Here is a 25410-nt window from a genome sequence, read left to right on the forward strand (position 1 = left end):
GGGAGCCAAGCCTGGGTCCTCTGCAAGAGCACTAGACCATGCACCCATAACCGCTGAGCTGAATCTTATACATTACAGGACCCAAAGTTGGGGCATGGCACTGTTCACCTTTAGGCTAGGTCTTCCCATGTCAATGAACACAGTCAGGACAATCCCCCACAGACATGTCCACAGGTCAACCTGATCTCGACAGTCCCTCATTGAGACTCTCTGATGGGTGATTCCACCTTGTGTCAAGGTGACAGCTAGAACTAACCATCATCAGTCCTTGGTAACTCTTAGCTTTTCTCAGAGTTTCACCAAAGGCTAAACTGCCCTTTAACAGGGGCATACCCAGCTCCATGGTAGACTAGGAAAGCTCTTCAAAGAGGGGCTGGCACATCTGGTAACCCTATGTCGGCGACACCTGCCATCCTCTGCAATGCTTTGCCTCAAACTGCAGGTGGGCCTGCATCTGTTCACGGGACCCATCAGCCCCTTTAGTTTATGCTTACTCTGTATCCTGGACACTTGGGCACGCCTCCACAAAGGGCGGTCCCTTGGAAGCGCTACTGTGGTGGGGTGCACTGGGAACTGAGTTGCACAGGAAAACCAGACGTCTTTCTTTCCTTTCCTGCCTCCTGATGGGAATCTCAAAACCAAGAATTACACCTTTAATTATGCAAAAATAAGTCTTAGCCCTCACCTACTGTTAAAACATAACTTACCCTTACTTTAAAAGCTTCAGGCAACGGTGGAGGGGTGGGGCAGGGTGGGGAGATGGGGGCGGGGCAAGAACAGACCGTAAAAAGTCAGCCAGTTCTGAGTCATTCTGACTTTGACAGCTGAGTATTTTTTCTCACTTACCTTCAGGATAAGTTTGTCATTTCCCTTTGGTGACAACTTCTGTGTTATCTTACCCCAGGGACCTTATGGAAACAGTCCCACGCCAGCTCAGAAAGGAGTAACAGTGTCTCTGGGAGCAAAACTCTTCCAAAGTTAGGAATAGGAAACACTGCCATCTAAATCTAAATGTTATTCACAACGAGTCTTCGATTTTGGATCCATCGTTAGACAGCCTGAGAGAGTCAGAGCTTTTAGTGTACTGAGCGTGGCTAAAATTAGACTGTAGATATAAAAGCAATTAATGTCCCTCTCTTTATTTTTATTTATTGGAGTTTCACAATGCAATTACTTAAGAGGCCTTCCGCAGGAATCCCAAGAATCGTTTTCAATCAGCAGAATGAAAACGTTGCCTTTTGTGGTCTGACGAATGTGTGGAAACAGCTCCTTTGCACGTCTCTGTGTACCGCTGTTCATTAAGGGCTAATTGCCGCGGTCTCTAAATGAAATACGGCACACTGCTCCACCTCTGCGCCGGTTTGTTCAAAATCTGCAAAGCTTTATTATTAACGCTATTTAATTATGAGAATGTCAGCCATGGAGAATTCCAAACCCACACTCTCCCTTCATCATTAGTAACAGGGCAAAAATGAAACACTTTCAACAATGAAGGGTTCATATTTCAAGCTTATACAGTAGCTGCTAAAAGGCGATGCTCAGAAAATCAATTTTATTAAAGTCCTCCAAGCACTAAAGGGACCTGAATGCAACTAAGCAATTTTAAAAACATGTCCAGGAGCCGCCACTTTCTGATTCATGTTTTACTGGGGTTATTTTTGAGTATTTTCAATATTGTCTCCTTACAGTGGGGTCAAAAGTGATTTAGGAAAGGGGCAAGCAGAGGAAAGGGAACATGTCCTTACGATCTTTCCATGTCTCAATTTCCACCTGGTATGGGGCTCTGTGGAGCACACCATACACAAAAGAAGTTGGTGACATTATGAAGAATTCGCGTAGGTGAGATCGACGGAGAAATACAGGGGCGGGGAGACCGCTTAGCCTTTATTCTGTTTTCCTTTATTTTTCCATCTTAAATTCTGCTAGGAAATCATCATCTCTTAAAAGCAATAAAGCAAATATAAATACAGAGGTAATAACAGAATTTAGAGTAAACTCATTCAAGCAATATATTAAATTCTTTAAAATAACAGCTAAGAATGGCTCCAAACCACAGGCTTGCCCACTCTAGTTCCTGAGGGCTGTCTGAGAAAGTGCAGTCTTTCCAAATTCTGCTACCCCTTCCCGAGTCATGTTTGGTCATCCCCGTCACACAGCTTCCATGGACTGCCTTACTACCGTCGGTCATCTATACTGCTGACAGTCGGCTTTCACGTGTGTTCTCACATCCAAACATGCTGAAATGTTCAGAGAGTGGAGATCCCCAACCCATCTCCTGGATCCCAGAAATGATTCCAGTTTTACCTTGAACAACATGGTTTAACCTCCATCACTCCTGAACTTGGTGCCTGATGGTGTCTCGTCTTTCAGACTTTTCCTGCAATCTCTGACAGGATATGGCTTATGCCACCAATGTGTCCCAGGGGAGTTTGGTCACAGCAGGTGCTTGGCCTTTGTCATTATTCATACTTGATAATCTACTGAACACTTCTTGATGGCTGGATGAGCTGGCCCAACCCCATTCTCCTCAATGCTTACACAGAATGATCTCCGCATTTTAGCAGGATTATGCAGGACTAGTAGAAGGTCACAGGAACTTTAAATATAGGCTCCCCAGTCAGGAAGACAGGGTCTGGATCTTGTTGTCATTTGTTCTGACTTGTGCCATCTTCCCAAAGCAGATGATCAGTGACTTTAGGCAGAAACAGGTCTCGGACATTTAGTTCCTCACCTGGGTTAGATTTATCACCAAGAGACAAGGCCTTCCAGCATTCATTTGAACACGGATTTTGCTCTGTCCCTGTGTGCCCTTGGGTCTTGTTTTTTTTATATTCCAGGTCTTCTGCACAAACAAGTGATGGTGACAGCTGAAGCATCTCCAGCCCTATCTTTTTGGTTCTGTCTTTGATTGGACTGAGATTTACTTGGGCGTAAGAAGGGAGGCAAACCCTAACCTGTATTCTCTAAGTGTTAATCAATTCCCACACCCACAGTTTCATTAAATCTTTATTAATTTCTTGGCCCATTGGAAACACCTCATTCAAACAAATGAATATGTAAATTTGACTTTGTCTCGAACTTTCTTTCCATCTGTGGATGTCTGCCTGCACGTGTTTCAATCCCATAATTGCTGTTGCTGGCTGGTAAAAATAAATCAATACCCAATGGCTGGGCATTAATAACACTCCAGATGGAGAACTTTGGATGTGAGGTCAAAGTCAACATGGACCCATTACTATTAGGAAGGCGGCATCTAGGCAGCCCCCCATCAGAGCAGCACAGTGGTCCAGCACCACTCTGATCAACTAGTTTGCCAATGAGTCATTTAACTTTTATTACAAATGGCTGGTGAGACATTTTGACAGCCATCACTGGGACATTTGTGAAAGACGAGGACAAACAAGTTGGTTAGGTGAAGGCTCCCGTTTTCACAGAATCCAAAGCTGGAAGACTCCAGTTTTATTTTATGCTTACCCTTCAAGGCACCTATAGATTATTCAACATGTAAATCTGATGTTGAGGACAACACTTTGTGTGTGTGTGTGTGTGTGTGTGTGTGTGTGCATGCGCGCCTATGTAGCACTCAGTGCTGGACATACCCATCACAGAGATGGTGCACACTGGGGCCGCTGAATCCCTGGGAATTTGGATACAGGAGAAACAACATTGCATGGAAGGTTGATACTGCTTTCTTTGCTACCCCCCCCCCCCCCGCCCAGTCCACCTGATCCCCCTGCTTCAGGCTCTGAGTACTGGAATTGCAGATGGGTACCACCATACCAAATCATTTATTTTTAGAGAGACTTTGCACAGGTTGCTCTCTCTCTCTCTCTCTCTCTCTCTCTCTCTCTCTCTCTCTCTCTCTCTGTGTGTGTGTGTGTGTGTATGTGTGTGCGCGCGCGCGTGTGTAATAGAACTAGTAATTCCTGTTTAGTCTTTGTGGCTATGAAGCTTAGCAAGACGATGCGATGAGGGTGAAGCAGTACTTCAGAGCCTCTTGTCAGTGAAGTAAGAGTTATGAGATCATATCTGAACCACTGTTCTCTTCACAGATGAATTTTGAAAACCAGATTCTTCTTTCTTTTCTTTTCCACTGGTGCTGGGTATTGAACCTAGGGTCTTGTGCATGTCAGGCCATTGCTCAGCCATTGAGCCACACCTCCAGCCCAGATATCTATTTCTTTATTGATCTGGACAACAGTCAGGTTGTTCAACAACCTTTAAAATTCCAAGTGAGAGATCAAGAAGCCTTCAAATACCTACAGCAAGGAGTCAGTTCGCTCTCAGAAGTTATACGGTTCATTTTATTTTTGTGGAAGGAAGTTTTCTGTTAAGGAAAGGGAACTTTGAGGATGCTCCAGTTTATGGAACAGTTTATGGAAACACCTTCTGTCAGTTTAGAAAATATTTGTCATGCATGATAAATCCTCAAGTGTTGGTGTGTGGGGATGTGGCGTCCCTGTACACGCCTGTTCCTGTACCCTGACAGATGTCTGCATCCCACACAAACATTTGAGGTTGTGAACTTTGGTGGTGAACTCCTGACAATGACCATTTCTCATTGTACTTTCTGCAGCGTCTTCATTCTCCTTTGAACTTAGTCCAACCAGATGGGTTTCCATTGAGAAAGCTCTCATCGAAGTCACAGTGTTGCCAAGTCTCAGATGTCACCTGACTCAGCCTCACAAGAGTGTTGACAACCAGTTTTTCTCAACTTCTAAGACACCAGACTTCCCAGGGTGTCATCCTGCTCCAAGGAAACGGTTTCCTGGTTGGAGGTCTTCCACGTCTTTCCAACCTTGACTGGAAACGTCCTGGTCCTGCCTCTTCCCTCTCTGCCTACTCTTTTTCTTGTCACACAACCTTTGACTGTCCCCCTCCCTTTGTTTCTCCAGTCTGGTGGCTTGTAGTATCATCTTAAAACCCATCTCCAGCTGCCACTCCCCTCTTGAACTAGTGGCTCATCTGTCAAGTTGTCTACTTAACATCTCCACTTTGATGTCTAAAAGGCATCTCAAACTTAGTGTATCTAAAGTGAGTCCTGCCAACCTAGTTCAAGCCAATAGGCTCTTGCTATCATAAGCAACCCTTAGCCTTCTTGGCATTTCCATATCTCTGGGGTTTCATTTCCATCATTCTACTCTGATATGGGATTCCCCTCTGAATGCTGTTAATATGTTTTATTGCCATTGGTTAATAAAGAACTGCTTTCAGCCAATGGCTTAACAGAATATAGTCAGGCTGGAAAAGATATAGAGAGAGAGTAAGGCAGAGTCAGTGAGAAGTCATGGAGCTGCCTGCAAGAGACAGGTGCATCAGAATTTTGCTGGTAAGCCACACCCATGTGGCAATACACAGATGAATAGAACTGGGCTAATTTAAGATATAAGAGTTATCCAGAAATATGTTTAAGCTATTGGCCAAACAGTATTGCAATTAATACAGAATTCTGTGTGATTATTTCTGGAGTCTGGGCAGCTGGGAAATGAACAAGCAGCCTCCCCCAACAAATTGGTGCCAACATGGTCAACTAAATCTACTTAAAAATCTGGGAGAGCTTGAAAAAGAATTCTAGATACACAGACAAAAACACAGTTTCTTGCTTTGTTTGCATGGCTCCTGCAAGAAGTTTCCTGACTCAGCTTTAATGGCAAGAACTGTGCAGTTTCTTTGGAGGAAGGCTTCCTGGTTCATGCTAGTTATAGGAACAGCTCTGGCTCTTTTTGGGGGTTGATGCCCACCACCCACTTTGGGTTCTGATGCTAAGAAAGTAGCTAAGACTATGCCTCATGTGCTGAGAGTTCTCTGTTTAGGTCTACCAGACCTGCTTCTTAAAATGCTAAATGGTGTGGCTAAAACTAAGGCTGCTTTACTTTCTGGCTCCACCCAGTCCAACATGGCAGAGGCATGTTCATTGCCTCTGAGTCTGCTGGGTAGGAGCTCTCCTTACCACCTCAACTCTGGGAAGCACTGTGGAGTATATAAAACCTTTTTATCTTAGTACCTAGACAACAATGAGGACCCTGAAAGAGATATATATATATATATATATATATTGATCTAATCTACATGGGAAGTAGAAAAAGACAAGATCTTCTGAGTAAATTGGGAGCATGAAGGCAAGGGGAGAGGAAGGGAAGAGAGCAGAGCAAAATGTATAGCTCAATAAAATAAAAATAAATAAATAAATTTAAAAAAAGAATCAGTCTTGGTCAGAAAAGGGTTACAGATAAACAATAAAGACAAATTTAGATGAAAAAGACCTCTAAATGGGTCAAAGTGTGTTTGGAAAATGTATATAAGCTTGGGAGAGAGAAGAAAAAGAGTATAGAGAGTTATAAAAAGAAGAAAATGGTTTTTAAAAAATAAAACAAAGTCTTTAAAGAGCCAGAGTACAGACAGTCATAGATTAAAGAAAAAATAAGCCACATAAAGATGGAATATACATAGAGAGTCTGGATTATGTATATTATTGTGTTTTCTTTGAAATTTTTGACTGTGAATGAACTAAGTACAGAGAGATTTTTCATTGTATGGACTGCCAAGATAAACCAACATATATATTTTAAAGGTATCTTGACTTCAAAATGTGGGTCTTAGGATTTGTTGCTTTGGAAGAGAGGTTCTTCTTTTGTTTGCTCAAGCTATGAGAACCTGTGGATTCCTTTCAGACTAATGTTGTATGATGGACCAAGACTCCTTTGAAAGGTTGCCATGAACACCCCCAAAAATTACTTTGCCCAACAAAAAGCAAGAAGCAGTTTGGAGAGAACTATGTACAAATCCCAAAATATCATTTATAAATGTTTGTTTGCATTTAAAGGGGTATGCTACAGAGATTAGTGTTGGTATGGATCTTGGTTTATTGATACAAATTTAAGGTCAATTTTGTTATATATATATATTTCTGCTCTTGATTAAGGTATTATATTTGTGCAGCTCATTTTAAAATGTAGTGTATAATTAAGAAATATAGGTTAATAGATAATCATCTCTAATAGTCATACTTGTAGCCATATTAGTTAGGATATATATATATATGTTATATATATATATGTTAAATAGATATTCTTCAAATCTCTCAAAGACCTTTGAATATGGCATTTAAGATATTTTAAAAACTTGGAGTTTTCATGACAATGAGACACATCTGCTCCTGGCAGCACCAATTACTTCAAGAGGAAGATGGGCATTGAAGAGGCTCCTTATGGATTTTGTTAGCCATTTGAACAAGAAACTGCTCTTGCCTGGACTGCTTGATGTTATGCTGTATGGACTGGACATGCAGAACCCACAGAAAAATGACTGCTAAACTTTCCTAAAGATGAGATGGTCCTTCAGGGTTCCTGTTTCATGAAAGAGTCTGCCAGACATTCTAGCAGGGCACAGAAGAAAGTGGCTGACAAACTGCCAATATTGGTGGAACTGTCTTTGAAATTTCCTGCTTCATGGAAAAGTCTGCTGGATACTATGGGCCTGTAGGTTGAAGATGGGTGCCCCAATGTTGTGGAAGAACTTTGGGTGACTGTCCAGGCAGCAAGATGTCTCTATCAATCCTAGAGTTTTGGAAGTTCCTTACAATGTACTTCCTGTTTACTTAGGTAATATTATATACTTCAGGAGTCTTTGATGGAATTGAAGAATAGTTATAATTATAGTTTTTTAGTTATGATAAAAGATAAAGCAGATATGAATATTGTAACTGTAATTCTTGCTTGATAACTGTTTTGTTGTAAGTAATCTTGCTATGTTAAAGTTAAAACCTTCCTTTTTAATTAGACAGAAAAGGGGAGGTGATGTGGGATTCCCCTCTGTATCCTGTTAATATGTTTTATTGCCATTGGTTAATAAAGAAGCTGCTTTCAGCCAATGGCTTAACAGAATATAGCCAGGCTGGAAAAAATACATAGAGAGTGTAGGCAGAATCAGTGAGAAGCCATATAGCCACTTGCAGGAAACAGACATATTGGAACCTTGCTGGTAAGCCACACCCACGTGGCAATGCACAGATGAATAGAAATGGGTTAATTTAAGATATAAGAGTTAGTCAGAAATATGCTTAAACTATTGGCCAAGCAGTATCGGAATTAATATAGATTTCTGTGTGATTATTTCGGGAGTCTGGGTGGCCAAAAAATGAACAAGCACCCACCCCCAACACCACTTTTGTCCCAATCTCTTATAGAAGAACCAGAATAGTCCTCTAAAAATGTGACTCTGATCATGCCATTTCCTTGGAGATCAAATCTTCACAGTGATTCTTACACCAGGGTCTCCCTGCCCTTTCAGATGTCCCTCTCCCTCCTATCTCCCTTAAGCATTCTGCTCCAGTCAGATTTGCCTTTTTCACTGCTGCGCTCTCAGGACTTTGCCCTTGTTGTTCTCTCTGCCTAGATGGCTTTTCCATCACGTGTCCAAACAACTTATGCCTTTACCTCCTTCAAGTGTCCACAGAAATGTCACACCAAACATTATGCCATCCTTGACTAGCCGTTATAGAACATCCCAGACTTCACTGCTCTCTGCCCTGTTTTGTTTTTTCTCTTTTGAGTTGACTGATCCCTGCCTTATATTCATTTATATGGGCACATGGTAGGTGCTTACAAATGCTTGTTGATGGGTGGTTGAAGGGATGAGGCCTGGCAAACAGACCCCTAGGGGAGTAGTGTCTGCCTAGCAGGCTTCTTCCTTCTGGGCCTAGGGTCTCTTAGTCCTGCTGCCTAGGGTATGCTACTTCCTCTAGCCTCCGCTCACCTCTGAGGTCCAGATCCTGGACGGGCCTGGCAGCTTTGGCCACACAGGCGGTGGCCTTGGATCCTATCTGGCTCAGGAAGGGCAGGAGGGGGTAAAGAGCAACATGCTGTTGGGACTCAGGCATTTGGGCAAAAATCCTGAAAGGAGACAGAAGTACTTTACAGGAGAGGCCCAAAGACACATGGGTTGCCATCCCTAGCTGCCAAGTTCGCTTTGTCATCAATTCAGGGAGAATTGATCTGGCCTGATTTCCTTGGGGGGAGAGGTAATGTGTCAGGAATTATTCTTTAAAGAGGAGACACCATCTTTATCACAGGTTACTCAGGTACCTGCTCCCAGGGTTGTGGGAGGCGATAGGCCCAGAACCAGGCTCCTACCTTCAGGAAACCTCCTCTATCCTGCATAAGAGTTGGAGTGGGCATTGACTCAACACGCCGATCCGCAAACTGCCTCAGGAGACCCCACGTTGAGATAGAAGAGCCCCTCTGAGCTGGAGCTTGGGAAAGAACCAAGCCACACAGGGCTGGTTTTATGCTTTTAGCTGAGATAGGGATCGTGGAGGAAAATTCCCTGCATTTGTAGAATCATAAATTTTTTAAGGTCTCTTGGCTCCACTTTTAAATTTAGTGCCTGAATAAAATGTTGGCTCAAGCTCCATATTCGATTATTAAAAACCATCCTCAGGCCTGGGAGACGGGCATTTACACATCTGCCCGCTCGTCTGCAGGCAAGCACATGAAACCCAGCTCTCTGCAGCTCCACCGCGCTGGAAGAAGCCTCAGGGATCTCGGGCCCGCTCTATCCAGGAAGGAGCTGGACTTAGCTTGAATTCCCACCTGTTTCATCAAAAATATTGGTCAATGGCATGGGTTAGACCTTACCAAAATTCATTCTTTTTTTGTCTGTTTCCTTGATTTGTAGGGATTGAAGGACAGATATCTATAGTGTATGTTTGTGTGTGTGTGTGTGTGTGTGTGTGTGTGTGTGTGTGTGTGTATGGGGGGGTTGCATGGACATGTCGATGCCATTGATAAACACAAAGCCCATAGGACACAAATTAAACTGGTGGTAATATGAGTACCCTTGAAGATGGTCCCTCATATGAATTTTTTTTCTAGGAATGCAATCATATGTTTATTACTTATTTTTAGAATTTAAGAAAATGACACTTATTTTAGTGTGTGTTGCATTTATTTTTGTGTGGGTGTGCGTGCGCATGTGTAGTGTATGAGTGTTTGTATAATACACTGGTCACAACCTGCATGTGGGGGTCAGAGGTCAACTTGTCAAAGTTGATGTGCTGTTTTTTTTGTTTTTGTTTTTTTGTCAACTTGACACAAACTTTACTCATCTTGGAAGAAGGAGCCTCAGCTGAGAAAAGGCCTCCATCAGATCAGAAAGCAAATAGTAGGTAGGGTCTTTCTTTCTACTGTGTGGATTCCGGTGAGGGAAGTTAGGTTGCCAGGTGTGTTGGCAAGCCCCCTCACTCACTGAGCATCTTACCAACCCTGAAGTTACTCTGAAACTGGCACCCAACCACTCTAGATAATCCAGAAGTCAAAGAAAGCGAAAGTAAACCTTACTTCTCCCACTGCAGAGAGGCTCTGAGAAATGCGGATGTTCTGTATTAGGAAATGCTCAGTGAAGACCGGGTCCATCCACAAGGCGGCCCTGGGACTATAACCAGCACATTGCTTTCACAGGCAGGGTGATAGCTTCGGATTCCTGACCAAAAATGATAATATATGTTTTCCTGTAAATAAAAGTCATCCAGGAAATACTCTGGGGAGCGAAAGTCTCCACAGCGTCCATTTGGGCCACTTCGGTAACATTTCAAGAGCATCTGCATGCTTTATCTTTGGTGGGTTATGGATCCCAAGAGTCGCCGGTATGATAAATATTCACCCAAATGAGGAGAGAAGGGAGAGGGGATGCTGGAATAATACGCAGACCTCTGGTTTCTGTCTTAAAGAAAGTTTAGTAAAAAGCCAACTTCCTCCCAATGGCTCTATTAGCCCTACCTCCCCCCCCCCAAAAAAAAAAACCATGAAACACCTGCGATTCAGGTACTGCTGACATGGCAGAATAATAGTTTTTTAAAAGCCTGGAAACAGCTAATCTGTAGTTTGGAGACTTTCCCCATAAACTTTAACTGGACTTTGAACAGCATCAACAGCACACACTTACACACACACACACACACACACACACACACACACACACACACACACACTTTACAGGCACCAAAATGGAAAAACCAACATGACTAACTAGGTAAGTTACTTTTATATAAAAATTCTTAAATATTTTAACATCTATTAACTTTTGGTTAATGTACAAAATAATGGGTTTCCTTATCACATTTTTATAAATGGGTGACATTATATTTTGTTCATATTCCCTCCATATGTAAGATAGAACAATGGAACAATTACTTTCAAATTTTAATGCTTTTTAAAGTTTTTTTTTAAATTGTGTGTCTATGTGCATCTCTGTGTAGGTATTGTACACTAGTATCAGCACCCATGGAAGCCAGAAGTGTTAGCCACCCCTAGAGATAGAATTCTAGGCAGTTGTCAACCACCCAACATGGATGCTGGGGATAGAATCTGTATCCTCTGCAAGGGCACAGCACACTCTTAGCCGCTGAGCCATTTCTCCCGCCTCCATGGTTTTTAAAATTACGTCCCAGATAAGAATGTGTGGCACCATGTAGACTTCCACTATTCCTGGCACGTGACCGAAAACTCAAAGAAATAAAACAAGAATGTTTTTGTTCATAACATGGAGAAGTGAGAGACTCAGCTTCCCCTTCAGTCTTGAACGAGCTCTCTAGGGTGAAGTTCGGGAAGAGAGAGACCTGAGCACAGAAGCACAGAAATACAGCTTCCATGTTGGAACCTCTCACCAACCTTTAGCGGGGCCTCCTGATGCTCTCATGGGCACTCCATGGGGTCATGGAGGGGCATCATCTACTTTCGACTCTACCTGGCCCAAGGTGCTGGACCTTCAGCAGGTAGATTGCATCCGAGGAACCCCCAGGGCTCACACAGGTGGTAGGTCACAGGAAAAGTAGGCACAGTTCCAGGCGGGAGCAGGGCTCACGTTCCAATGACAGTTTCAGGGTTCCATTGATTTAAGCATCCAGGTTGTGATTTAAAGTCATCTCCATGGCAACTTGACCCTCACAAGCGTAATCCCTGTGCGGGAAAACCAGGGCCACAAGTGAGAACGACTTGGTTTAAACTCTCGCATCTTCATCCTGAAGATAAAGTCATCATAACTTAGGGTCACCAGGAGTGGAAGGGCTTCTGGTTAATTTTCCCTGTGACATCATGGGGGGACAGTTTTCTCCTTAACGCTTCAATGGGAGGGAGTTTCTTATCTCTACACAACTTGATGTGGGTAGCTTTTCCTCAGACTAGGTTCAAATAATCTATCCTAAAGTCCCTTCCTCCAGTGGCATGTGCTGTGGGGTCTTTATGGTAAAAGACCACCCCATCTTCCCACAGCCAACCGCGGTATGTTTTCAGCTGTCCCATTGGGCGTGTCTCCAAGTTCCTTTCCTATGCGCTTGTTGGGTTGGTGATGTCCCTCTAGTCTAGTTTGGGGTTAGTGGGAGACCTACAATTTGGTTATTCAAGGACAGAGTCCAGCTTTTGGGACAGATTGTATGAATGGGTCAGGACTCTTTCCGTACTAAATAATGGGATGTCCAGTTCAAATGTATGTTAGTGAAAAGAGGGGTTGGATTGGCTCACAGTGGGCATGAGGCCTGGCTCCATCTGTATGCTCGATAGCCTCCTCAGGATTCAGTCTCACTGTTTTTCTCTCTCCCATCTTTGTTGCCTTCCAGGCCAGCGAAATGGCACCAGCCTCTTCACTCCTCCAGTATGACCCCTTCACTTAAGGAAGCAGGAATTTGTTCCTGATGGTTTGGGAGAAATTCCAGAGACAGCCTGATTGGCCTGACCTGGCTCTCAGGCCTATGCCTACAGGGAGAGCTGAGGACACAGGGGCAATGTGCTCTGGTAATCCAGAATGAGCCAAAGATACACCAGAAGGCCGTGCTGGAGTCAACTTCTCCCAAACTGGAACTGACCAGAGGACAATGGGAACTGCCATGAGAGAGAGAGTGGGTGACCAGAGCAAGTGAGTGTCCTTTCTGTGGCTTCAGATCAGGGCGTCAAGGAGCCAGTGAACAGATTTTTGGAGAGGCTAGGAGATAGCATGATGGGCCTGCATCCAGCTCAGGAAAATCCTTTGTGAATGCAGTCAGCTGCCATGGCCAGCTTCCCCCTTGGGCTTTGGTAAAAAGCTTTTTCTTACAGTCTCTGTTTTCGCGCTACCATTCACACTTCCTAGCTTGTTGCCACATTGTTCAGAAGGAAGTTTGATTTTTACACCTAAGTTAGGTTGCTCAAAAAAAACAAAAACAAATACAAAAAACCTCCAAACCTCCAACAAAATTAAATCCTGGTTATCCCCTCTTTTCCTTCCTTCTTCCTCCCTCCTTCTCTTCACTTTCCTCCCTCTACTTCCCTCCCTTCCTCCCTCCACCTCCCTCCCTCCCTCCCTCCCTTCTACCCCTCCCTCCCTCCCTTCTATCCCTTCCTCCCTCCCTCCCTTCTACCCCTTCTTCCCTCCCTCCCTCCCTCCCCTCCTCCCTTCCTCCCTCCCTCCCCCCCCCTCCTCCTCCTCCTCCTCCTCCCTCCCTCCCTCCCTCCCTCCCTTCCTTCCTTCCTTCCTTTTTTTCCTTCCCTGTTACATTCAGAGACAGTATTCCTGCCCTGGACTCACTAGAGTCAGGGTGCTCACCACAGCTCTGAGTTAACTTGAGGCTGTCTCAGCCTCAATAGCCAGCAGGCAGTCCTAGGGTTCTGGGAAGGCTATGATATGAAGCCTGAGGGTCCTGGCTCCTGAAGAAACCTGGAGCCCTGCTGGACTGGATTCTGCTTCACGTGGAAACAGGGGTTAGAGAAGATCAGGGCTTCAATGACAGCATGCTTATTCTGTTTTACTCTAGAATTGTGATTAAGACATGAAAAGATACCAAAATAAAGCCTGAGAGGTACAGTTCAGCAAATACAATGTCAACAGAGCTTTAGTTTCAGCAATTACACTATGTGCCAAGATGACCGGTTCAGGTTTTATGTTTTGTTTTGTTCTGGACACAGAACCTCAGTATGTTCTGTCTGACCTAGAGCTTGTATTTGCCCTTCTCACCCTCCATGGTGCTGGGATGGCAGGGATGCTAACAGCGAGCTTGGCTTAAGGCATAGTGGTTTAGTTAAGACAAATACTAGTCCAGGAGAGAACTAGACTGAAGATTTAATCAGGCAGTTTATCAGTAACAAAGAACTGGTGAAGACTTAACTCCCATTGCGTTTCCATCAAGGAAACACAATATAAACAGAAAGAGGTCCATCTAAAGTGAGAATATGTATTTCCACATTTGTAAATAAATAGCCCAGAGCCTCAGACTAATGGGCAAGGGTTGTAGTTTACTCTTTGAGAGTTTAGCAAGTTGATATTTCCAGTCTTAGAGGGTTGGTTGAGAGAGCTGCAAAGGAGCTGGGTGTGCTGGCAAAAGTCTTCATCCCAGTGCTTGGAGACCAGAAACCAATAAACCTCTGTGAGCTTCAGAGAAGCCAGGGCTGTGTGAAGAGACCCTGCCTCAAAACCAAACCAAGCAAAGCAAAACAAAAACAAGCGAAAAGGAGCTTTTAAGGGCTGAAGAGATGGCTCAGCTGTTAAAGGCTAGGCTCACAACAGAAAGTGTAAAAAAGCTATGAAAGTCGTATTTCAAAAGAACTTGATAATATGAGAAATGTTTAAGATATATCTGAAATTAACAGACAAATGACAAAATAGCAAGCATATATATAATAAATAGCATGTTTATATGTGTGTATATGCATATTTGTGTGCATACATATAGACATATTGGCTCAGAGGAAGCTAGGAAAGATAATTCCTAGACTCTTAATTATGATTATTTCTAGATTTGTACAGTAGATGACATTTGTATATATTTTTTTACATTTCAATTAATAAAAAAAATAATGATGCTACCCAGGCATGGTGGTGTGTGCCTGTACTCGCAGTCCTCAAGAAGCGGAGACAGGAGGATACCAGTTTGAGGCTAGCTTATAACAGCAGCAATGGTGGCTGCTCCTTGTTGAGGACCTATGGCACATCCGGCACTGTGATAATCTCTTTGCTTAGACTAATCCGCCTCTGAGCTCCTGTGGAGGTAGACATCACGGCCCTATTTCGCCTTAGAGATAAAATGGAAAGGTTGTGGCCACTCACAGCTCCAGCCTCTCTTCTAGGCCACAAGGCCAATAGCAAGGGCTCGCTGCAGCCAGGGCCTGAGCCGAGCTCAGTTGGAAGGACAGACACAGTCTGTATATCCCCCTCCTGTCCCCCTCTGCCTGTCTCTCAGTTCCACGCACACTGATGAAGTGCATGTTATTGGTGTCTAAGTTTGAGCAGAAAGAGAAGAGAGTTTATACACAGCTGCCGGCAGTGATGTTTGAGTTTCTGGGCTAAAACCCTCTCACAGGTGACAGAAATAAGAAGGGCATAGTGGGTGCTCAGTAAATATTTGGTAAGCGTCTAATTCTCTTCGGAGGCAACCCTGAGATCTTCCTGAAAGAGGAGGCCATGAGGTTGAGTCTGGACACTAAATACCTCGCTTGGGCCCCCCTTGCTGAGGCCTGTATCGGCTGTTCACCATCCAGTCGTACTTTTTCCCAGAATGACCTCATCAGTTTCAGCCACTATCTTTGTCCAGGCTTCCGCCACAACGCTGCTCACAGTCCCTGCCTTCCTTTTATTCTTGTCCCTTCTCAGCTGCCCTATTTCTGGTGCTTAATTCTGGTCCTGCTACTCAGATAATGACGATGCCATCCTTCTCAAAAGATGATTGTGTCTGCAGGCTCTTTTGTCCAGAGCAAAAAAGACAGCAAGCCCATCCGATCGTCAAAAGGAGTGCTGTGTTGGTTGGGGACCCTTTCAGGAGGCACTGAGTGATGTCTGCTATCACCACACTCACGGGCTCATCCAAGTACCAGTGCAGCTTCTGGTCTGCTTGCTTCTGGAGGATAGCCTATTAAATTATTACACTTTTTAGATCTGAGTCAGCATATGCTTGAGTACTGTGTGTGTGTGTGTGTGTGTGTGTGTGTACGTGTGTACGCGCGCGCATGTGCATGCACTTGACCCAGCAGGAGAAAATTTAGGCCCTCAACAGTCTTGCTAGGAACTAAGTCTGTTCAGCCCGAGGTAGAGCTCCGCAAATGGACTTCTTGTCTCCATTGGCAACAGAATCCAAAGACTCTGAAACTTTTCAAGGCCCTTCAGATTCCACAAAACCTGGGGTGCCAAGTCCGGACAGAGCCATCAGTCCCCCCAAAGGAAGGAAAAAGTATCAACAGCTGAAAAGAAGTTACATACAGACCTAGAGAGATTGAAAGTAGCATGAACCATGAGATTCACGACCCCACCCAGGGCAACAAAGACAGACACTGCAGGTTGGTAGAGGACTCCGGAGGGCTGGCAGGCTACGGGTTTGCCTGTCTCCTTTCTCTCATCTTTTGGCCTTCTAAATGCCACCCGGAATGATCCGAAGAGAAACCTTTTGTGCCGTGCAGAAGAGCTTTTATTTCCCCATCATAAATCAGGGAATTGGAACTTCAGCGGCAAGAGGAAGACTGAAGAATTAAAACGCTGAGAACTTACAAGATTTCCCCAACAGGATGGTAATTGCGCCACTAATCCCCTTTGTTACAAAAGCTGCTGTATTTGGGTGACCTTGACTTCCATTATGTACTGCTACCTTTGGCTTGGAATCTATAACTCAGGGGACTATTAATTATCTTGCTGGAAGTGCGGGCAAGAGTGAGGGGCTTTCTGAAAGAGTAAATGCCACATCGATATGGAGTGGAGTGCCTTGGCGGCTGGACGGCTGTTATCAGTGATTAGGGTTCAACAGCCCATAGTCAAAGCCGGGAGATTATTCCTGCCGAGGCTCCCGCACCGACTCCAACTTTGCCCATCACCACGAGCTGATTTACTCCAGCTTGAAAAACAAAATAGTTTATATATATACAATTTAAACACTCCCTCACATCCCTGGGGCCATATTCTGCATCTAAGAGTTGGTTGGGAATAAAATACTGCGTTTTTTAAATATTTTTTTTCTTGGAGTGTTTTTCCCAGTGTGTAGCTTAAGCTCACAGAATCGCATATTCTCATATTTCCTGTAGGGCCAACAGAATGGAGCGCATGGACTACCCTACACCCAGTTCAATGAACATGCAATATGCTGTGTTGGGGGTTACACAGAGACGAGAGAAGAATTTTTTTTTTTAAAGAGCTAGAGATCAGATAAAAGGCAGGCATCTCACTTGCCATCTTTGTCTTTAAAGGCCTCACCCAAATCTGTGTGCTGGCTACCCAGCAGCATCCTTGGAGACTTTTGTCCTTCGATTTTAATCTTTAGTTGTAGCCGAAGAACTATTCCGATTCCAAGAAGTTCTCAGCAGTCATGCCTAACCCCAAAGCCAAATTTCCATTTTCCCTCCTAACGCCCTAATTGAATTTCGGGGCGGTTGTGTTTTGCATAGGCACCCACCCCACATCAATGGCGTCCGTTCAAAAAGAGACTTATGGAGTGGATCAGATAAATATGGGCTGCAAATGTGCTGATTTACCCCAGCTTGTAAAACAAAACAATTTACGTATACAATTGAGACATTCTTTCTAGTTTTTCATAAACCACATCCCTTGGGTGTATAATTGAGATTTCCTTGCCACCCAGAGAGGGTGAGATGGTCCTCAGGGCTTTGTTCCTCTTCCGCGCACTGCGCGGGGAGAGCCGGCTGGAGTTGGGAGCTGCTTCCTGCTCCCCAGAAAGACCCGCAACAGCTTGGGTTGGTCAGAGCTGCAGAAGCTGCAGATGGGGTCAGGTGCTTGACCCAGTCCACGACGCTAGGGGGCAGGCTGACACCAGGATTATGGCAGGCACCATGTCTGGAAAGGCAGAAGCCCCAGCAAAAGGAAGCTCCTCTGTTTCTTTAGGCTTGGAGAAGGAAAGGAGAGCCCAAAGAGGCCACGAATTATGCTCAAAAGCTCTTCCCAGCTTGAGCTATGCAGCCTTGGGAGATGCAAAAACAGCTTACTCAAGGGGGACACTTTCTTCTGTGACTGAGCCCTGTGGGCGGAGATGCAGATTTTTCTCTACAGCGGAAGCTATAGCCTCGCCAAAGGTCTGGAATCCACTTCAGGCACCTGAGTCCTTTCTCCCAGTTGATGTCAAATAGTTACAATAAGGCGATTCATCCTGACGAGCAGTGGCAGATATAGTCCATACGGCTATCATAACACCGTTGATAAGAACAAATTCGATTTTCAGGTTGGAAAGGCAAGCTGGAGAATTATACAAACAAAACGCTTGGGTGTTAGGCATTGGCTATGGTTAACTACGCCATGAAAGTGTAGAACCAAAGGCTAGCAGAAGGTTAGCACTGCCATTGGGGGAAGGATGTAGAGAAGGCTAAAGATGTTTGTGAAAGATGTGAGGTTTAGTTTATGGTTTTATTTACTGGTACAAAATAAGCCAAGGCACATATGACTGGGGAACTTGTAATTTTACAATTTTAGATTTTTGTATCTGAAGCAATGCGTTTTGCAAGAAAAGTAATAGGAAAGTTGTATGCACTGGGCACTTGGGATATAGCTCAAACCTTGGCTCTAAAACTCAAGCCCGAATTCAGCTCAAAACTCACAGAAGTCACTCACCTTTATAATTTCAAATTGCACCATTTGGGTGTAATGGAGTCTCTTTTCTCCCCCGCCCCTCTCCTTTTAGTCAAATTAAACTTATTGATTAGAGCCCATTAGTATGTAATGGATTGTTAATTTGACTCTTTTTACAAATCATATTTATCTGCACCAGTAAAATATTTGGATTTAACACTCGTAGATCACATTTATGACGACACTGATTGAAGGCCAAGCAATTGGAAGGGAAAGCAGACACCTTGTCCTTTGTGCACACCGGGGAAGTGTAAGTTAGTGCCGTGAACTCTTGGAAAGATGAGACTTAGGGGTGAGGAGAATTACAGAAAGGAAAAAAAAATGTACCCCCCTCGGTTTCTCAAGATCGGAAAGGTCATAGAGTGTTTGCATGTTCTCCAGCTGAAATGGGGGCACCCCGGGGTGCTGCTTCTGATGTTATTTAAATCGTGCTTGTAAAAATACCCACTAAGAACACAAATCAGATTTTTGATAAACATACACTGAGCCATAGCTTCATACCCCATCTCTCCTATGGAGAGAAGGGGGGGGGGGACAAGCCCCGCCTCCTGCTGCCAATAAAGGGCGCTGAGCAGGCGGTTGTTTAAAGGGAAAACAAGTGTGTTTTCTGTGTGTTTCTAATAGATTTTAACCGAGTGCTGCAGGTGATGAGGCGTTGGGGAATACAGGGCACAACACTACAAGCTCCTGCGCCGTACAGAGTGTCTAATCTTTGCATAACTCCCGGAGTGATGAGGAAAATACACGGATGTACCCAACAGCAGGAGCATCAACCGGTGGAATTGAGTGCCAGCCCAATGCCAGACACTGTAAGATCTCCTGGGCTGCCATTGGAGTCTTCTGCCTGCAGCGTCTACACTCATGTATTGCTCATCCATAGGAGCTGTGGTTTTCCTAAAGGAATAATATTCCTCCTTCCCTCCCTTCATTTTTTCCCCTGCCGTCCTCCCTTCCTCCCCCCTTTACATTTAAAAAAATTTTCCATCTGTAACAGTCTTTAAGTTTTTGTTTGCTTGTTTGTTTTCTCTTTGCAAGCCACCTCAAACCTATAGGTTTTAAATGAATAAAAAAAAATACATCCAGGTTTTTCCTGATTGTGGCCAAATCCCATTATAAAGAAAATCAAGATTGCTTTGTTACTCTCGGGGCCGTCCTATCAATATTGTATAAAGCTAGCAAGTCGTTGGCTAGGTTTTGGAATTCCTCTTATTATTTCAAGGTTTGGGAGGTCATGTGAGGTTTAATGAGAGCTGCCCTGTAAAAGTAAAATTTCTTTTTTGTAAAGTGGCATAAAAAAAAACTTCACTGATGGTGAGAGGCTATGGCAATATGTGGTCCATGATCCTTGCAGACCAGGAGACAAAGAGTGTTGGCTGGTCATCATTAAACACAGAGCTTCATAGCTACAACTTTTCTCCACAGCCGGCATCCATAGAAAGTATCCTCAGCCGATTGTCAAGTCATCCCACTGTACAGGCAAGTTCACTTGTCACTTAACAGCCATGTGTCACACACAGGTGCCCTGAATAAGAGTTGTGATCCTTATTCCTCCCTTCTCGTCTAAAATTGCTCATTCTGTCGCCAATCTGAAGCGACCTAATTTCGGAAGCAGCAACCTTTATTTTATGTAACTCTACTAACAAGTGAGTTTTCATCCTGAATACCTTTGTAATCCCCCCCCCCCCAAGAAACCCAACCCTCTCCTCAAGCAATCATTATCCCAGGTAAGAGTGTGGTCCGTAGCCCAGGAGATGAGGGAAGTCCCTGGACTCGGCACGCGTGTGCTGACAGGAGCAGAACCAGCCTGCTGTCAAGGCAGATGCTTCCTCTGCCTCTCTCCCCTGGCTCCTAGAGAATAGACTTCTACACACAGATCCTCCAGGGCTTCCAGCTGAACTGTAAAACCCTGCAGGAGCCAGGACCAGTCCTCCTGTTTATCTCCCTGCAGCGCCCTGATGGAAATGTGTTCCTTGGTTACACAGTAAACTTAGGGATTAGAAACAGTCTTCAAATCACGACTAAGTGACTTCCAGCTGCAGCGAAGCGGTTGTATCATAGCTGGGAAATTAAATGTTAAGTGATTCTTGTGTGTTTATTTTGACTGTTGTAAGAACTGAGTAATAACTTAAAAAGAACATGAAAGAATGCAAAAAGATTATTTAGTAAATTACATCACATGGCAGCTGTCCTTGTGATATTCAAGGTATCATGAGAAGCTGAACACCCTGAGACTGAAAAATATTTTTCAAGAGTCAGTTGACTTTGAAAGTTACCTAATGTTGTATGAGGTCTGAGGTTTGGAACTTGTTTTTTCATTTCTATATTTGAACACACCTCACCTGGGTTGACTCGAGCAAGTGAGTCTGGGTGCCTAATGGCATATCATAGAGGATCCAACTTAATTCCGCCATAATGAATTAATGCTCTCGGTGACACTGTTTTCATTATAGATTTTATGACATCACCTTGGCGAAGCTTCAGGAATTCCCGACTCCAAGTTATCCCAGACAGTCTAAAACTGAAAATGGAAAGGCAGTTTTGCTTTGAGTCCGTGTGAGCTCTGCCGATGAGGGGCTGGACGTGGAGAACATCTATTCTTCTGAGCAGATGAGTTAAACATAAAACTCCCCACACTGGTGAGGAAATTGGATTTCACGTTCTCCTAAGCTGTCCTCGAAGACCTTCCTTTGACAATCAAGAAGCCAAGTTGAGGAAAGCCTCGCCTGGCTTTCCTTATCCTTCGTGGATGCTCTGCTTCCTTGTTATTCATTGTAAACAGAGAAGGCTCCATGCCACCTCGGTCAGACTGCAGGGGAATGTTTGCACCGGCTCAGAAAAGGGAGAATGGGTGTAAAAATATTTATGCTGCATTTTCCAGGACTGTGTTTGATTTCCTTCTGGGTTTGTTTGTTTTGTGGAACGAGAGGGATAGTACATCTTATTTTTACAGGCTTGTATTGTTACCCCAGGAATGTTTTGGCTGATGCAAAATTAGAAACAAACTTCATGTTTTCTTCAGTGCCCTTCAGGGCCTGAAAGGATAGGAACAAAGTATGGTGGTTTGTCATCAGAGAGCCAGGAAGCCACAAGGAAACGGAGCTTATGAACCAAATTGCTCAAAACGGGAAAGAAATGGAAAATGTGCAGCAGATGCTCCCAGGCTGGAGCCCGAGCCCGAGGAAGCCCACAGCAAAGCTGATTGGCCTACGAACAATAGCTGTTTGCATGCATGCGCGTGCACGCATGCGCACACTCACACTCATGGCCCGGCCCGCTTGTCTCCCATTCTCTTCTATAGCCATTTCCCTGGGATTTGAAACTGATAACTGTGGACACAAAGGTCTAATTTGCCAGGCTATTTGGAGCCATGGGTGTCACCCTGCATGTCTGGTGTGTCTGCAGATGGCTCTAGCTGGCTTCAATACAATTGGAAAGCACAAAGTCTGTAATTCTTTTTCCCCCAGCCTATTGGAAGGGGCTGTTTGTCAGTGCCCGGGTGTTGAAATGGGAATGTTGTACTGAATTTTTGAAAGTGTTCCTCATGTTTACAGACCGGTAACCCAATGTGTGGGTGAGAGAGAGAGCCAATCAACACTGCAGTCCGGTCCACTAGGAGTGCTTCAGCCAAGCACGTGGGGTTTTTTTCCCCTTGCTGGCAAGCAATGTTCCTGTTTGATCATATAGGCATTCATTAAGGCAGCCATTTCCAAATGTTATTTAAGTACCACCTTGTGATTTCTCTGCAATATCTATCATTTACCTACGTTTCCAAGATACTTGGCTTCTTTCAAAATAAAATAGGTTGCCAGGGAATCTGAGGTGGGAGGCCTACCTGCCTCAAGACAACATTGGGGCAATCGGGTATTAAAAACAAAGCAAAAATAATAGCAACGATAATTATAGTTCCGCAAAGAATGTTTGCATTGTAACTCTAAAGAGAATCAAACAGGAAACAAGGCCGCTCACCAGTACTGTACGGCAGCCATCAAAATTACCTTGCATGTTTAAGGTGTGGGTGTTCCGAATAGGTGTCAGATCGGTGCTGAAGCTATAGATGCTGACACGGAGAACATCGCTAAAGATGAGGATGGACGGGCAGTGAGGAGAGGACCAAACAATCTAAACTAACTCTGACTCCTGCAGAAGCCCCATCTCCATCCTGGAAGCGGCCATTTATCTCGCTGTAAGGCAGTGGTTCTCAACCTTCCCAGTGCCGCAGTACAGTTCCTCACAGTGTGGTGACTGTGAACACTATTTTGTGCTGCTTCATAACTGTAATTTTGCTACTGTTATGGATTGTAATGTAAATCTGATATGCAGGATAGCTGATATGAGAGCCAAAAAGAGGTTGCGACCCACAGGTTGAGAACCGCTACTTCTACGAGGTCTATATTTCTTAGGTGAAGAAAAAAATACCTGCCTTTTCAGAACTGATAGCAGACATGTTTGTTCCTTTTTCTAGGTACGTGCACTGTGTGTTCCAAATGGAGCTTAATATGTAATAGTCCACTTACCAGTACTGTTTCTAGAAATGTAGAAGCAGACCCTTGGCTTTGTGATTTTGTGGGCTTTATGCACCACTGAGCCATCTTGCCAGCCTCATTTTATCTTATTTTATTTTGATTTTTGTCTTTTGTGAGACAAGGTCTCTCACGAGGTCTGGCCTCCAGCTCATTATGTCGCTAAAAGTGACTTTCCTGCCTGTCCCACGCCCCCAAGATCTGGGGCTACGAATGAGTACTGCTGCTCCTGTTCTTACCTTCAGGACAACAACTTCCCTGCAGCTTTTTTTGGTTACTATTTATTTTCTTAGCTGTAGGAAGTTGCCAGGCAGAGGTGGCACACGCATTTAATCCTAGCACTCATGAAGGCGAGGCAAGCTGATCTCTGTGAGTTCGAGTCCAGCCTGGTTTGCAAAGTGAGTTCCAGGACAGGCAGGGCTACAAAGAGATACCCTGTCTCAAAAAACGATACACACACACACACTCCACACACACATGTGCCTCATCCAACCTCATGCAAAACTGTTTCACTACAGAAAGGACAATGCACTGACTGGTTACAGAATGTCCAATGTGGCCCTTTTTTTAATTCTGAAGAAGCTAAAGTCTAATGAGTTTAAAAATAAACAAAACAACAACAAGCAATAGTAGGAGCAGCATCAACAAAAACAACTTTGGTAGAGGGAGGAGGGAAGAAATGCTAAGGATGCTTGAAAAAGCCCCAAGGAATCATACTATTTTTTATTTATTGAAAACTTTATATAATACATAAAGATGTATGCATATACATATATCATTTAGACAAAGTTGGACTGCTTGGGATGACCACACTCTGGCAAAGAACATTAGACCATCTAACAAAAACACTGTATGAGAAATCTCCTTTTGAGTTGTTAGTCAGGATTGTCCAAGAGACTCCCAAAATAATACTGGCTGTTGACATGGCTCTTTGTTGCCTCCCAGAGGTTGAAGGTACATCCCTGAAAACACGATGTACTTCAGACAGCACAGGATTCAGAAGATCTGAGTTAGATTTAACCTGAAAATCTCCTTCCTGTGGACAAGCTTGTGTAGTACTTGAAGGTGCTATGCAAGCTTCCAAGGCAGGGAAGCAACCAATAGTCCTACCTAGCTGTGATGTCTGTGATCCACAACAAAGGCCAGCATGGCAAGATATCCCCAAAACACAGAAAGCAGACCATCATGGGATGTCCAGCCAAATGAATGCAGCTACAAAACTCCTGTACCCAAGGCTAGGGGAACACGGAAGGAGAGGGAGCCGAAAGATTCTAAGAACCAGAGCCCCAGACATCTGCCGTGCAAGTCTATCCCCTAGAAATGACAGGGCAGCTTCACCAAGGATACCTCAGCAACATGGCTGTCTACATGAGGACAGCACCGACAGACATGCTGAGGTGGAAGGGTGGGAACTATGCCTAAACAAAGAACTACAGGCAGCTAAAGAGTGCTGGCCACAGGGAGGCTGTGAATTTTAGCTGGAGCAAGGGGGAAAGACGAGATTAGAGGGGGAAAGGGGCGTAATTTATTTTATTTTAAACTTAAAAGACATAGAGGATCAAATAAGAGCAGAGAAATGGACCAATCCCAGCTCTCTCTGCCCTGATATACAAAACCAATGGGGTCAAGAACACAGGCCTTTTCTTATTTTCTTCAGAAACTGAGGGAGCTATTGACCTTCAGGGAGAACAGTTTAGTTAAAGGCAAACACAAAGTCTTTACACAGTTGTAGCACCGCTGTGGGCCCATCCAATCCTTGTTTTTTCTTTGTTTGCTTTTTTTTTTAAGGTTTATTCATTTTATGTCTGAGTGCTCTATCTGCATGTACCCCTTTATGCCAGAAGAGGGCATCAGATCCCACGATAGATGGTTGTGAGCCACCATGTGGTTGTCAGGAATTGAATTCGGGTCCTCTGGAGGAGCAGCCAGTGCTCTTTACCATTGAGCCAGCTCTCCAGTCCCCATCTAACCTTTGTAACTGAAATTAGATGCTAGGCATGTGCATAGGCCCACACTGAAACTAATGCTTCCATAGCCTGGCTTGCCCTACCTGGAAGTATTTCAAAAGCATGAATAGAGAGATAGGCCAACGTGCTACCCAGCATAGCACTCACTGGCTCCTTCACAAAGAACCCAAGCCACAGGTAAATAGCTGCATGCCTGTGGTGAGTGACAGCAAAAGAACATAAGAATTCAATAGTTAAAAACAAAACAAAACAAAAAAAAAACTCATAAAATTCAGCGACCTGGGACAACAGCATAATAAGAAATAAACATCTCAGCAGCTTCCCCTGACTTCACAGATGGGGTC

The 25410-nt window shown here is 44.2% G+C and overlaps 1 protein-coding gene across 1 annotated transcript in view; it reads right to left on the reverse strand.

Annotated features, from left to right (window-relative positions):
- Positions 1-8707: 8707 nt before the first annotated feature.
- Positions 8708-25410, reverse strand: part of Irx6 (iroquois homeobox 6) — a 46280-nt gene continuing 29577 nt past the window's right edge. The window contains exon 7 of the mRNA XM_041650544.1: positions 8708-8891. Within this exon, the coding sequence (XP_041506478.1) occupies positions 8708-8891 (184 nt within the window). The remainder of the gene's footprint in view (positions 8892-25410) is intronic.

Source organism: Microtus oregoni, unplaced genomic scaffold (genome assembly GCF_018167655.1).
Source record: "Microtus oregoni isolate MIOR12 unplaced genomic scaffold, Mior012 000004F_ref0000308, whole genome shotgun sequence".
Lineage (NCBI taxonomy): Eukaryota > Metazoa > Chordata > Mammalia > Rodentia > Cricetidae > Microtus > Microtus oregoni.